Source organism: Drosophila sechellia, chromosome 3R, assembly GCF_004382195.2.
Source record: "Drosophila sechellia strain sech25 chromosome 3R, ASM438219v1, whole genome shotgun sequence".
Lineage (NCBI taxonomy): Eukaryota > Metazoa > Arthropoda > Insecta > Diptera > Drosophilidae > Drosophila > Drosophila sechellia.
Window position 1 is genome coordinate 5,387,045 of NC_045952.1, and position 15,265 is coordinate 5,402,309.

The window sequence follows — 15,265 nt, forward strand, 5'->3', positions numbered from 1 at the left end:
TGAAGCCTTTTTGGAACTGCCTGAGTCGGTTTCATATCTTCGATGGCTTCCAATGTCCGATACCTTTCGCTCAGGAAGGCATTCATTTCTTCCCAAGCTGGGATCTCGGATTTAGCAGTTAGCGACTGTTCCCATAAGGACAGGGTCTGCTTGGGCAGTTTGCTCGCGCAAAGGAAAACCAAGATACAATCCCAGTTCTCTGTGGATACCTGGGAATGCTCTAGTGCTATTAAACACCCCTGAATCGTGGATTGTAGCTCTTTTAGAGCATGACCAGATTCTTGTGAAATTGAGCTCAAGTTAAAAAGAAGCTTGAGCTGGCTGTTGACTAAAAGTCGCTTATTTTGGAACCGATCTCGAAGCGCCTCCCAAGCCGAAGCAAAACCATCATTCGTGAGAGGAGATTTCGCCACGATGGCTTTTGCTTCGCCACTTGTTTTGGTAAGGAGGTGGAATAGCTTCTCGACCGGAGTCAACCTGGGGTTGTTTACGTAAATTGCCGTGAATAGGTCCCGGAAAGTGGGCCATCGGAGGTAGTCGCCATCGAAGACTTCCGTGTCGCATGGAGGTAAGCGGCAGCCGGACGAAATTAACGGCTGAGAGGGTGCTTGCGCGACTTGAGGCGTTGCTCTGTCGATTGTTTCGCCAATTTGTGCTGCACATGACTCGTATACTGAGTAGCAGTAGTCATATTTGGCCTGGAGAATAGGCACTGTGTCGAGGGATCCTTGTTGGGCCATTAGGTCAGAGCATGTTTCGTACTCTCTTTCCACTTTGTCCCATAAGGCTCGCACCTGTTGCAGACGGACTTGTAACGTGTGTAGGGACGGAGAGGCTTGATCAGGAGTGTTGATCTTCGCTTCGAAAAGGCTTACGCGATCGCTGACGGCGATGAATTTATGCAACGCTGCGTTTGCGGGCGTTGGCTGCTCAGAGGATGCCATTTTTCTTGTGTTAGAGCGTGTGACGCGGAGGAAATCAGTCCCGACAGCGGAGGGACTCTCGGATTTTCTCGATAGAGAAGACTCACTAGACGCTCGCGTCACTGGTCGGGAAATGACCAACCTAGGAGTTGTCTTCGAACTGGTCGATGGCAAACCCTTTGCTTTCGGAGTGGGAGTCGCGGGTTTGACCCTAGGACTAACGGACTTGGGTGCTGGCTTACCGCGAGTGGATAGCGGAGATTGCGGGTTGAACTTTTGTTCTTTTCCAGGTGCGGTGGTCTTTTTCTTGTCTCCCTCTAGGGGCATGCTCAGCTATGCCCTAAGAGAAGGAAGTCACGAAGGCCTGCACGCCGCAAACAAAAAAAGTGTGGAATTGAGAAAAAAAGAACAAGAACCAGACACAGAGGGCACCAAATCTGGATGGACAAAGGATCCCGTCGGAATTCGGGAGAAAGTTGCAATTGGGATCTGGAGATTGGAGCACGAAAGAAACAAAAATCGCAGTCTTTGTGAAATAAGGCCCAATAGATCTTCAATCAACTTGAAAAAAGCTTAAATGAAGCACAATATAGCTTAAATTCAGTGTGAAAAAAAAAAAAATAGCTAGGAGGATTCACAAAAGAAAACCAACAGCTAGAGTGAAGTCCACAAGAAGATATAGCTATATTGGTGGTCCAGAAAAACAATAGCTCAAATTTATATAAAAAAAAAAAAAAAAAACTATGAATTGCAATTTCTGAAAAAATTGCTAAAAAATTGCTACCAGCTGGAGTCTGGAAAATAGCCAAGGATTTATAAAAAATCGCTATCGACTGGAAATCCCAAAAAATCGCTAATATATAGAAAATGGCTAGAAAATAGCTAGAAAATAGCTAGAAATTGGCTAGCTAATAGCTAGCTATAGCTAGAAAATTCAAGTTTAAATTTATAAAAATAGCTACCGGCTGGAGTCTGGAAAATTGCCAAGGATTTATAAAAAATCGCTATCGACTGGAAAACCCGAAACAAATAGCTAATATATGGAAAATAGCTAGAAAATTCAAGTTTAAATTTATCAAAATAGCTACCGGCTGGAGTCTGGAAAATTGCCAAGGATTTATAAAAAATCGCTATCGACTGGAAAACCCGAAAAAAATAGCTAATACATGGAAAATAGCTAGAAAATTCAAGTTTAAATTTATAAAAATAGCTACCGGATTTAGGACCACAATTTTATTATTTTAATTTAGTAACCAGAAATGGGAGCCAGAAATAGCTTGTAAAAAAAAAAAATTATTATTTGGGTTAAATAATTATTAAATAATAATTATTAAATAATAATCAATAATAATAATAATTAAAACAATCGTTTATTTCCCTTTTTTTTTTTTTTTATTAAATTATTTATTTTTAAATTTTATCGTCGGACTTATTTATTTTATTTTATGTCTCGACAATAGGGTATTCTCTCGTCGCTATGCGCTGGTTTTTGTCAGGGCAATAACGAACAAAGAGGAGACGAAAGACCTTGCACTTGGAAAGTCTGCGTAAGTCGCGACTGTGTGTATGTCAATATCGTTGGAAGCTAGGTCTGACAATGGATATGTCGTAATGTATGTATATGGCTATGTATATTTGTGTGTATGTGAACTTTATTTGGGATATTTTGTATGTGAATATATTTGGTGAATATATGTATGTATATATTTAATTTACAATAATTATATATTTAATATATATGTGTATATTTAATTTAATTTAATTGTATTTGTGGATTGTATTTTATTGAGGCACACACAAAAAAAAACAGCAGTTTAGCAGCGGACGATAACAGTGAATTTTGGACAGTGTATATATGTGTGTACATGCGCTTGGATATCAGCGGAGCACCGTAATTAGGAGGCCGGTATTGGCAAAGTGCTTGTTTATGCACTTAAAAAAAAGTAATCACGGTGGCTGGGCGCATGTACTTATATATTTTCACTTTTCACTTGATACGGATGGACGGAAAGAATAAACGCCGTTGGAAAAACGAAAATGGCGACCACGGACGGAATAGGATTTAAAGCCGTACTTATCTTGAATTTTCCGCAAGGAGCGCTGGCAGGATCAGAGCTCATCCGGCTCGAAGGACCATGAAGTGGAGTGGGCGGAAAATCCTGGGGTGGTGGTTGCTGCGGCTGCTGCTGATTTTTTCCCTGAAATGAAACACTCGGGATCGACTTCACGAGAGTTCCGCTCTTTATTCGCGCACTTGTAACTTAAGACTACCTTAACACTAACAGTGGAAATACAGCGGGACCGCGGAGTGGTGAATACATTGCGGGAAGGGAGGAGAGCGAGAGAAGAGAAGGAGAGCGCGAGCAGCGGTGCTTGCGAGCCGTGGAGAAGCTTCGAGTAAAAGCATTGGCCGCTTACACTGCCGCTCAACTGTTTGCGCCCTTCTGGCGTGAACAGAATTTGAAATGATGGTGTAATTCTGGCCGAAGGGCGTTGTTTTTCGCAAAGCAAACCTCAGCCGCAGGACGAGCATCAGGTTACATACATATGTACATATTCATGCTGGGCGAAGTTGCAGCCGGAATCGTTTCAAATGAATGCATCCGTGTCATAGATAAAATCCGTTGTTGAAACCGAATTCGAATCCGAAGCCCAATAGCCGTGGCCAAAAAATATTCGCACTGATTTCCGTGTCATAGCCCCAAGCCATGCGGTTGTTATTGTGCCGGCCAGATAAATAATGTGAGCCAGAGCCACAGCCGGGAAATTTCATATCAATTACAGGGCCTAGAACATCCTCCGATGCCCTCGACTGACATTTACATTGTTCATTTGGCCTGCTGATGCTGTTTCTTCCGGTATGCAAACATGAAATTTAATTAACTTTTTACTCGGGTGCTTGGGTGTGCGTAAGTGTGTGTGTTTGTGTGTCTGGGCAACCAAAACGAAACCAGAGCCCAGCACGTAAAAGTTTTCTCGTTAAAAAACTTGACTGACCAAAGAAATGTTCCGTCTGTGTGCTCTGCTTTACTTTTTTTTTTGCACTCGTTTTTCGAGCATTTCAATGGCCAATGGTCAGCAGCCGCAATTTGAATGCAATTTAGTGAGTAATTTGAAATGCAGTTGCCGCATGAAACATGCAAAGATCTCGGCCCATGTGTGGCTCGGCTCTGCTCTGCCTTTTGTAAGCGGGCTGAAAAGTTTTCGCATTTGCTGCCGCTTGACCTTCGCCCCTTGCCGCCCGCAAATTATGCGCTCAACGCACCCAGAACCCAACTTCCACTGCCCAAGTGCGAACTCATATTCATAAGCCCTGGCATTTAGTGCTCATGTTCACGGTCTTGGTCTTGGACTTGGACTTGACTTACCCACAACTTGCAGCTGGACACGGGCGCTGACTTTGGGCTCCGTGGAGACCTGGCACTCGTAGGAGCCGGCGTCCCGGGCCTGGACGTACTTGATCTGCAGAGTCCAGTACTTGTCCGGCTGCTTGATGGCCAGGAATCGCTGGTCGGCTATGAAGACGGCCCTGAAAGCGGGATGCAAAATTGGAATTAGTCGCAAGTTATAAGTTTTAATTTAATTTCAGTGCTTCACAGAAGCATATGTGGTTGAAAATCCACACTTGTTGCACATGGTTGAATCATTAGAACGTTGGCACAGCTTATTCGCTAACTGAGATTGAGTGAGTCTTAGGCAAGATTCATTGAATAATAGAACAATCGATTTTGTGTCTTACAAAATATATATCATAACTATTTATTAAGCTACAATGATGATCATATTGAAATAATCCGTCACTTTACAAATAACATTATTAAGTTTTTTAAAAATCTCTAAGGCCAGAGGTGAAAAAACACACAAGCTTAGCCTGGCGAACTGAGCCACACCATTATTATTTGTTTGCAAACTCCAGGAAGCCGGCAACCTGAGTCCATTTGGACTGACTTTAAGCACCACCATGCCATATAGCATAAATTCTAAGCAAACGAACAATGGCGGCGAGCCACTTAGCGGAGTCCTCGCTAAGTCCGCTACTAATGGCCACTCAAAAGACACTCAAAGTTATTTAGTTGCGGCATTTAAGCGGCAACTAGTGAAAGAGACGGCGAGTGTTTGGGGGGAAAGAGTTGACAACAAAGTTGCGTGTTTGGGGCAGGCAGCATGCAAATGTTTTTGTGCGGGGAGTGGCCGAAGTCAGTAGTAAAATAAGTTGCGTTTAATGTCATTGTTGCAATATTTTTGTTCCTTCTTCCTAGTTGTGTGCCCCTCCGGGACTCTAGGCTACCAAATTGCCCCCTGCACTTTGCCTAAAGTGCAAAAATGTTTCCGTCATTTGGCTAAAATGCAGCAAATGGCCACGCCCACTGCACACATGCGTTGACATTGCTTATTGTGTGCTCCAAAGCTTGGACCCTCCTCCCCCAGTTCCACCCCACTAACAAGTTTTGATGCTAAACCCAGATTAGACCCTTGCGTTTTGCACTCGTAAAACTCGACATTTTATGACTTTTGCCATTTCCTCGGTGTCCCGCTTGTCCCCCCCCCCCCCCACCTAAGCTGTGCACCCCGCGCCGTATTTCTTATCAAGATTTTGTAGTTACTTTATAATTTTCATTTCATTTTAAAGTTTCTCAGCGCTCTTGACTTCTCCTGGGCTCCTACTTTTTGTTGTCCCCTATTCGCCGTATATTTTGAAACTCCTTTTGCCCTGCCCGTATTTTGTGGCTTTCCACGGTCTCTTCGCGCGTTTTTCAAGTACTACGAAGTGACCCGACCCGGCATGAGTTACCATTTGCAGTTTATTGTTGTGGAGGAAGCTGTATGATGGTCCTCCTTCCTTTCCACTGATATTGGCCACTTGAATCCTACGCTTGGTTGGGTGCACGCAAAGAGTGCTCCCCAAGTGGGCTAATCATACGCTGATCCCAAGGGATTTTCGGTCCATTTGAATGGAGTTTTGGGATCGAGACAAATAATCGTAAACTATATAAAACTATTAAAAGAAGCTAGAAATATTTAATATAATATTATCGTTTTTTGTGTTCATGGTATTTTTTAACTAAATGCATGTCATTAGATTGCGTTTTATTTTTACATATCAAGGATGCATTTTTTCTACTTATTTATTTTTGAAACTGACTCCAAACCCCTTTAATATTATCCCAAATAAGATGTTGTGATGTGTGTACCTATGTGAAATATTTTTAAGGGAATCGGCTTCCACAAGGGTGCTCAATTTCCGCAGGGACTGCTTGTGAATATGATAGTACGCCGTTTCGCAGGATTGTGGGTGTGGAGTCTTTGGCTTTAACCTCAGACGTATCTGCCATGATTTCTCCCCCCGCCGGAGAGTTTCATTTCCTTCGCTTCGTTTATCGCACCAGGGCTTTTGCTGCTGCTTGTTGCGGTTGCCACTCGGAGAATCCCATTAAGAGGAAGCTCATCTCCTGCTGCACATGCAGCTCCTGCTATATGACGCACATCGCCGGTGGGGTGTGTGTGTGCCGAGATAAGAGATAACAAAGTTGCCGAGAAACACCTGGCTGGGTAATTACCTCGACCGCCGTCCAAGGACTACGACTTCTGTATCCAGCTCTTTCGGCCAAGTAATCCTTCGTGAGAACGGGTAAGAGGAGGCCATAAATTGAGGAAAGCATGTGTCCAGCGGCAAACAAAGAACACCATTGCACGTGACATTTATATGATAGTGTAAACACATCATTTGCGCCATTATACAGAACACTAGCAGTGTCGCTGGCTAAAAGTTTTTGAAATCTATTCCCATTATGTTTGATATGCCGGGGAACTGCTGGCGAAGGACAAACAGTTGGTTTCTTTTGAGCGGGCAAAAAGAAAACTTTCTAGATAAATGTGACAGAAGACATTGGAGCAGGAAAGAACTCGGTGCACACAATCAACTGGCAGCAAGTGCAGGAAGACCGACTTGGCCCGAAGGAGGCGGTCGGCAAAAATTGGCAGTGGCACCGGGGCACGGGATCTCCTTCTGGTGGGCACTGCAGGAAGCAATCAGTAAGGACACTATCTCAGTTAAATTTCAATGCTCGCCGCCCAGCAATCCAGCAATGTTTGCCTTTAGCCAGTCATTCATTCCTGCCCAGCCATTCAGCCATTCATCCTGGCCACCTACTGATACTCACACACACTCGTAGGGCCATCGGCATCCCCTTCGCACAGGACTCCCATATGGGAGCTACTTCGCCAGAAGGACAAGCAGGCTGGCTGTCTTATCTAATGTGAAAGGTTCAATGGTTTTACTTTTCTATCAAAGTAATAAGCTGGAAATGTTTGCCCTGCCACCCGGCACCACAGTCTTCCCGAATGGCAAACGTGGCTAAAACAGAGAAGGATGTCGTGATGCACGGAGAAATAGTTTGTGGTCTTACTACATATACTTATTAGTTGTAATTTCAGTAATAAATTTGAATACATATTATAATATAACTTATAACTTAATAGTTTTATTTATTATTTATTTATTTTATTTGAAAGCTAAGTTGTAAATATATATAATTAAAATATATTTTAGTAATGGATTATATAATATTTTAACTCTAAAATAAATTTAGAATGAACTGTCATTCCTTTCAGTTTTTAATTAATTTAAGTGTTTATTTTTTTTTATTGACTGATACACTTTTTGTTTTCCAAGTGTGAAATAACAGACAGACGAGGCAACAACAAGCCAACTCAGAGACAGTTTGAAGTAAAGTTTTTCTGCATTTGAAGGGGAAGGAGGTGGAAAAAATGCAATGAAATTGCACACTTGCGTTTCCGCTTGGCCTGTCATACAAGAAAAACAGGAAAAGGACATATCCACATCCAGCATCCACAAGCTCGCATCATTGATGACACACCTGCATCTCGACCTGTTCGAGGACACGCAGATTGAAATTGAAAGGGGCTCTTCGGAAGCTTCAAAGTTTTTACTCTTAATTCATTTTGTTGTAAATTGTTTTCGTCTCAATTGAATTTACAAAAATATTGGAGGAATCAAAATGGGCAGTCTCCATGGAGTTGGATGTTGATATAAGTAAAACTAACTAACAAATCGGTATTTTAACTCGGCAGTGTATAATCTCAAGGGTCTTATGTTAGCAAGTAAATTGGCTGACATAAAAGTAGAAAAAAATTGTAGAAGCTAGTAAACTTCGATTGTTACACATTTTAATCGAAAGGTTAGTTACCCAACAGGGTCATTAAGGAGGCATTTTTGCCATTCAGGATATTTTAATTGGCAGTAATTATTATTGCCGACTGCCGTTCATTATTTTCATGCATATGTCTGGAATGTCTCAAACAGAGCAATCAGTAAATCACCGGTGTAATTGTGTATCTATATCTGAGCGTGCGTACGGATACAAGAAAAGCAGTTGAAATCGAGCGTGTTAAATTCACTAATTACACAAATATTTGTGCTCATCTGTGAATTATATCGTTTATACCACTGGCGCTGTCTGCGTTCTCCAGGCACTCGAGATTGTCCAGGGACATTAACGGCTTAGAGAGCGGAGGCAGAAAATTGAATTGTAATTGTCAGCAGATAGCCGTCCAGCCTCGATTTCAAATGTCTGGCAATGAGTTTGTTAATTACCTGTCAACGGTCAAGATGTGTCCATCTCGCAGACGAATCCAGGACACCGATTTGTTGCCCAGCTGTTTGACCTGTGGGAATGAAAACAAACAAATTGGTTTATAAATGAGATGGAGGTTGATCAAATATTTACTCTGCCAGATAGGGATTTAAATAAAAATGGGCTATGAAAAACGAATGAAAAACAATAGAATACAGTTTTCAGTACATGACATAATGATTTAATACAGGCAAAAAACGAACATAACAACAGCTTTTTATATTTCGAATTTTTATAGAGTTTAATAGTTTATGTATGTATAGAGTATAGGAGTTGAACTCCTACTTAAAGGATAATCTGGACATCTACAATTATTTCGTTATATTACGTTCTAATTTATTGGAAATTATATTTGTTTTGCAAGATTATTTGTTTATGTCCAAAGTCTATTTTGCTGGCACGAATATTGCATTTCCAACTACGAGAGTGCCATTTGCCAATAATGAATTTTGCCCGTTAGAAGCTGGAGCAGCTTTCAGAGGGACCCCAGTCGAGATTAAACACCCCATCTACGGTGTAGACCGTCCGCTCCATTAACGATAAGGACAACCTCCGGTGACTATACTAGTCCACACGAGAATTGCTCAACAAGTGGAAGAGCAATGTCAAAGTGACGGCGCACACACACGCAAGTAAATTAGTGCAACCGAATGGGGCAGAAGGGGCCAGGAGTTGGTAAGAGGGGTCCAGTGGCTGCCCACAGAAACTACATTGAAATGTAATTAAATACCGAAATGAACATGAAACCCGGCCGACAGATGGACAAGCGCAGGAGCCGCCGAGGCTCAGAAGTGGGGTCATCTGCATCTGTATTGGCATCGGCAACGGCATGTTTCAGATATTATCGAAATGTGTCGTAGTTAGTAAATCTAAAATGCATTTATAGGCCAGCACGCAGACCACCATCCTGTTTGCACAGAAACGATTTTGTCCATTCAACACTTTGGTCCCCTGGTTGGGATGGGGACTCTGGTTAGTTGGTGGATAGTCCTCTGCCTTCTATGGATCTCCATAAAATGTGTAGGTGCTGTCACCGCCCTGTAATTCCGATGTAACGATCTCATTAGGAGCTCGTTGCATGCGTTGCATTTAATTGGCCTCAGCCTGCTGTGCAGCCGGATTACTAATTTAGTTTTTGGGAAATTCCAAATTCGGAGATTACTTTTGATTGCAACGACATCGAGAATCGGTCTAACTGCAACTCCACTCGATTGAAGTGCGCATTCTTTGGGCGGACAAAAGTTAAGCTCCGACAATTACAAATAAGCTGCTGCTTGGAATATTTCAAATAAGCCATTTTCCCCAAAGGGATGTTCTACCCCACCTAATGTCATCGAATGTCCGGACGGACGGACAAGTGAGGCCAATTTGAAAAGAAGCGGACCGAAGAGCAATCTTTGTCTGACTCCTGTCCTTGTTCACAACCTCTCATTCTTCTGCTCCTGCTACTGCTGCTCCACTGTCCCTCCTGGCTAAGAGGACTCACTCAACTGTGGCACTTAATGCAGCATTTGAACAGAGAATGGAATGAAAGGCTCCCGGAGAATGGAGACGGGCAAAAGGAGCGTCGAGCAAACTGGGCGTGTCATCCTGGACGGGCATAAAGTGTAAAGCCAACGACGAGTAATTGACGAAAATTGAGATGCGAGCCTTATACTTTTCATTCCTGGATCGGGAAATGATGGCTGGTCTGGCGGAGGTATGTTGGATGCGGAGGGTGGGTAGTGGGAGGAGCTGTCTAGGCGGACGGCTGCTGAACTCTGCGGAGGAGCACTTAATTGACCATGACAACAAGAAATTAACATTGCTGGGCTGGAAAATTACAGAACACAGGCAACCCTCCCATCACACGTATTAAATATTTCAGCCGCTATTAATGCGAGTTTTCCAATGCTTTGTTCTTTACCAGGAATTTGAGCTACCAAACTGTTGTATTCTGGGAATATTTTTCCCTTCGAATGAGTTGCGAAAGCCCCTAAGACAGCTTGGCAAATTGGATGAATTCAGCTTGAATTTAATCTATCTGTTTTTCTAACGCAAAATAATATAATCTTTAATCCCAGCGCTATGAGCTCGAGGGCATATTGATAACTATAATGATGGTTCTGCCGGCAATCTACACATTATTTGCTTGCACATTCCCTAATCTTCAAACGAATGTCTGAGGTATTTTGAAAGACGGTCACACCCGCCCCAAAGACCAAATTAAATAAATACTGAATAATTAGCAGCACCTTCCCATTGGCAAATTGGTCACGTAACGTGGCTGACCTAGACTCCAAAAACTTAGCACCAATTGCGTTGCCATAAAACTAATTTGCTGAAATTTAATTTTCACTTTTCATTTATGCTAAATAAAATATTTACAACTTGTAAGCAAACAATTTGCTCGACTGCGTGCCCCTGGCACTTTCCATTCCACCTCGCCCCTGACCCTGGCTTTTCCTCGGATCTTGCCGTTGGTTTTTAAACACCTGCGCAAACAATGGAAAAGCGTGTGAGAAATCGCCTGAGAGCGCCTTGGCCACGTTTGTTTGCCATTTGTTTTTGAGCCTTGCGTTAAATACACAGGCTGCGGTCGGTCACACCTCCTCCTCGTCCTTGTCCGCATCCTGGTGCTGCGCCCCTCCAAAATGTTCCGGGCATCGCACAAATATTTGCGCAATAAAATTTAATGGGTTTTCTATGTGGACCTCGGGCAGGTCACGGTGATGAGGGCAGTCACAACAACAATAGTAGTAATAATTACAAATAAAAACACGCACGCACCTCCGCAAAACAGCACGCAACTTTGTTTGCGAATGTACGGGTGAAATCGCCTACGGCGAACCAAGTGTGTGGATCCGGAAAAAGCTAACCAAATAGCTCGAACTTTCGAAAACTTGCTGGTATTTATGGGCTACGTTCTTTCTTTTACGAAATAAAAAGGGAGGAGTATTACTTCACAACTAATATGCTAACAAATTAAAATAAGCTTTTGTATAAACATACATTAAGTTTTTAGTTCAGTTGGGGTTAGGCAATGACGACTGTACGCGCAATAAAGATGGAAATTATGAATTTATTTTTCTGCCGCTTTAGCTCGTTTGGCTTGGCAAATTGAGATGGAATGTGGGATGGAGATGAAATGGTTAAGCTGGAGCGGCACTCACCCGACAGGGCAGATACGCGTGTGTCCCGATCTGAGTGGTCACATTGGAAGTGGCGTAGCCATCCAGATAGGGCTCCACGAGTCCCGATGTCGCCGACAGAGCGGATGCCTCCGGCAGAAGCGAGGACACTTGAGCCAAGCTGGAGAACGCGGTCGCCGATGATGGGTTGCCGCTCTCATCGGAGCTGATGGCCGTGGAGGCTGCCGATGACGATGAGGTTCCTGCCCCTTCTGATGTTCCTGCTCCGGGTCCAGATCCCCGACCGCCTGCCGCCTCCGCCGACGTCTGTGTGTGCGATGCTGAAATTGATTTGGGGGCAGCCCAGAGAAGCGGGAGAAAAAGTAAGAGGAAAGTGGATTTCTTGTTAATCGAAATGACAATTTTGGGCTTCGATTTCACCAAAGCACATGTCACGTACATGGCGCTACTGGCTCGGGTGTTTGTGTTCGGGAGGAGGACATTTTGGGTGGTCTGTGTTAGTTGATTGGGTATTAAAGCTGGAGGCAAACATCCAGCTTTAATTTGCATACATATGTATGTACAATGTACATATATGTCAACATGGAAGGAGGGAAATACAGTTTAAACTCGCGCAGAAAATTGCTTAAATTTATGTGTTTTAGGGTGTGGCTGGTTGCTTTTTCTTTGCAAAATAAATTGCATGAATACATATACATATTTCTTAACTACTTTATAAACCATTGAAGGCGCATTTGTGCTTGCAAGGTCCTTAAGTTTTCCTAGCTAAATGATTACCTCCCACCGTCCTGGCGGTAAAAACAAAAAGCAAAAGTGAAACCAGCAGCGACAAGTTAACATCATTTAACGGAAATGTGGCAAATGAGTGTATGGTGTTTAAGCCAGATCCACATAAAACCGCCAAGTCACGAGCAGGCGAAGAAGGCGGTCTAACCACACTGGCCGTTCAAGTGGGTGGTGACCACCTCTGCATCTGATGGCCCGTCCTGCGGTTACTTTTCCCAACCCATTCGAGCTTCAGATACACACTCGTACTTGTCTGTTTGGCAAATGCCAGTTTTCGGTTTCAAATGAATCAATGACGCTTAAGTGGCTGGCGGGCGACAACGTCACCATCATGATTTTCGCACCGCAGCAAAGTTTTTTAATGAATGCCGTTCATTAAAATTGATTGTTGTTTGGCGGGGGGTCGGCTGGCGATGCTTTCCACCCCCTGTGGGCGCAAATATTGTCCAACGTCCAAGGGACGCAGCCATGTCGATGAGTTGGCAGAACGCGGAAGGTCCGCTAAAACGCATGCTATTTGCTGAATTGTCAATTAACTGGCAATTTCGGCTGGACCAAATTGAACCGATCCAGACCCATCGAATCGCCCTTACTCCTAACGAAAGCAATTGATTTTATCCCTCTGGTCCTTTATTTCTGCCCGTTGACTGAACAATATTTTCTGTATAACATTAATTTTTGGCGGGAGCTTGGTGGAAAGAAAACGGTTTTCGAGTTTTGACTTTGACATAATTGCGCCTGGCGCTGACTGTTTGATATTCTTCTTGAAAAGTGGAATGGGAACACAAGTTTCCACAAATCATTTCATAAATATGATAGATGTGCAGGCTTGAGGGGCTCTTGGGAGCAGTCGATTATAAATATATTCAAATAAATAAATAAATGATAATGGTAAGGAAACACAAAATCTTACTTACGTATATTTAAATAATAGTGCGGAAATAAACATTTTATTACAAATGTTCAAAATCTGCTACCCAAATTCTTTGAAGCAGAATATGGAAAGTAAATCACCTGGAAGTTGACTGGCGCATAATGGAACGAGATAGCCAATATATCAGCACTGCCAAATTGAATGACAAGGACGTGTGTGCATGTGTAATTCGTTCAAATAGCTACCAGACCCGACATAACCATGGCAGAATTTGTGCTCCAATTAAAACGACGAATGTAGCGTAAAATCATTTCGAGTTTGACAACTTGCACGTCAATTTAATTGGTGCGAGCCCTTGATGGCCAAAAAGGTGGCAGTGACAGTGGCAGTGAGTTGCTGCTGTATGCATAGCTGAAATCAGCAATCATTTCATCTATGCCTATTTTTTGCCCCTCAGGATGGCACATCTGCCCCATTGCTCCTTAAACCCCCCGAACCCTCGATACCCGCCGCTGACAGGGTGGCAGAGCCACGGCAACAGCCGGAAAAAAGGGAAATAGTCGGGGATCTGGGGAAATTGGGCAGTGGAGAGCGGAGGCGTAATTGACAAAAGGTTTCATGCATTCAATGCCACTGCCAAGCCCGTTGTCGCCCTCTGACAAATACAGCGCCCAACTGACGGCTCGACACTCCCGGCCAAGTTGTAGGACCTGGCCAGAAGGACATGCCCGCTGGCAACCCACACTCACTCACACATACTCACTCACTCACAATCAGCGCAATCGACACGCAAAAATTGGAGAGAAACGCGCTGAAAAGATCAAAGCCGTTCAATTGTCAGCATCGACAGCTGGAGAGGCTCCTCGATGCGGATGCGGATGTGGGTGTGGACGTGAATGTGGCGATGGATTTCGGGGGTGGTAATTTGTCAAAGCAACCAGCTCAAGGCTACCGCCTCCCGGTCGCCACCCAAATGTTTAGCTCAACTTTCACCAAATAAAACAGCTGCCAGAAATTCGCTTAGTTTGCATTTCCGCACGAAGCTGTTGATTAACGTGTGTGGCGGGAGGAGAAGAAGGATCCCAATCAGGGAAACTGACAATAAAAAGGAAAACAATGAAGACGGCGAATTGAATCGACTCTATGTCGAGCAATCTCTGCACAGATTTATTAATCTCTTTACTAAATATAAGAATTTCATATTTTATACATGGCGTATACGTAATATGACTGAAAAAGATAAACGAAATAAAGAGAATCTATGATAAATGACTTTTAGCTGTCCCAAGGAAGTCTTATTATAAAGTAATTGCTTAGACTTTTTCCTTTACAACTTAATTTCATTGGATATATTAGACATTTTACACTGATTTACTTATTTACGATTAAAATTAAGCTGTGCGTTATGCCTCGTAATTAAAACCAATTTGGCTAAACTTAAAGAGGGCAGCGAAGGAATGAATTATTATTTCGTCTTTATGCAAATATTTGCTTAGTGGGAAGACGAATATGTTGTTTATTCAAAAGTGTAAGGGAACCACTAAAATACCAAGAACTTAAATTTAGTTGCAAAGTAATATTTGTGACGATCAAACAGTTTTGCCTATGCACAATGTTTTACAGAAAAGTTTTAAAGAGTATGCGAATATATATATTTATTTCCTGTAATTAAGCCCATTTTTTTTTTGAAGTAATTTGACCTTTTGCTTTAAAACTCAAACGGAAATGTCAGCAAACACACATTTTGTAGGTAAATAGTCACACGGACACACACAAATCAAATTCAAGCCCCGGGCTCGAGATCTCTGACGGGTTCAAGGTGAGTGGACATCTGTCGCGCACTTGGCCATCTCGCACTTCATCCGTTCTCCCACCAACAGCACGAATCGAAGATGT

General features: G+C 43.0%; 1 protein-coding gene across 3 annotated transcripts in view; it reads right to left on the bottom strand.

Annotated features, from left to right (window-relative positions):
* The window catches only part of LOC6614122 (hemicentin-2), a 71,154-nt gene that overhangs the window by 11,176 nt on the left and 44,713 nt on the right, over positions 1-15,265 (bottom strand). For 2 of the 3 annotated variants that reach the window (XR_004362031.1, XM_032721223.1), the window contains exons 1-3: positions 11,731-12,383; positions 8,539-8,609; positions 4,292-4,452 (exon numbers count right to left, since the gene is read on the bottom strand). Coding sequence is in view for 2 of the 3 variants with exons in the window: in XM_032721223.1 (XP_032577114.1) it covers positions 4,292-4,452; positions 8,539-8,609; positions 11,731-12,258 (760 nt within the window). In the remaining variant the exon portion in view is untranslated. Of the gene's footprint in view, positions 1-4,291; positions 4,453-8,538; positions 8,610-11,730; positions 12,384-15,265 lie in introns of those variants that run through there. The other variant, XM_032721224.1, reaches the window with a different exon arrangement.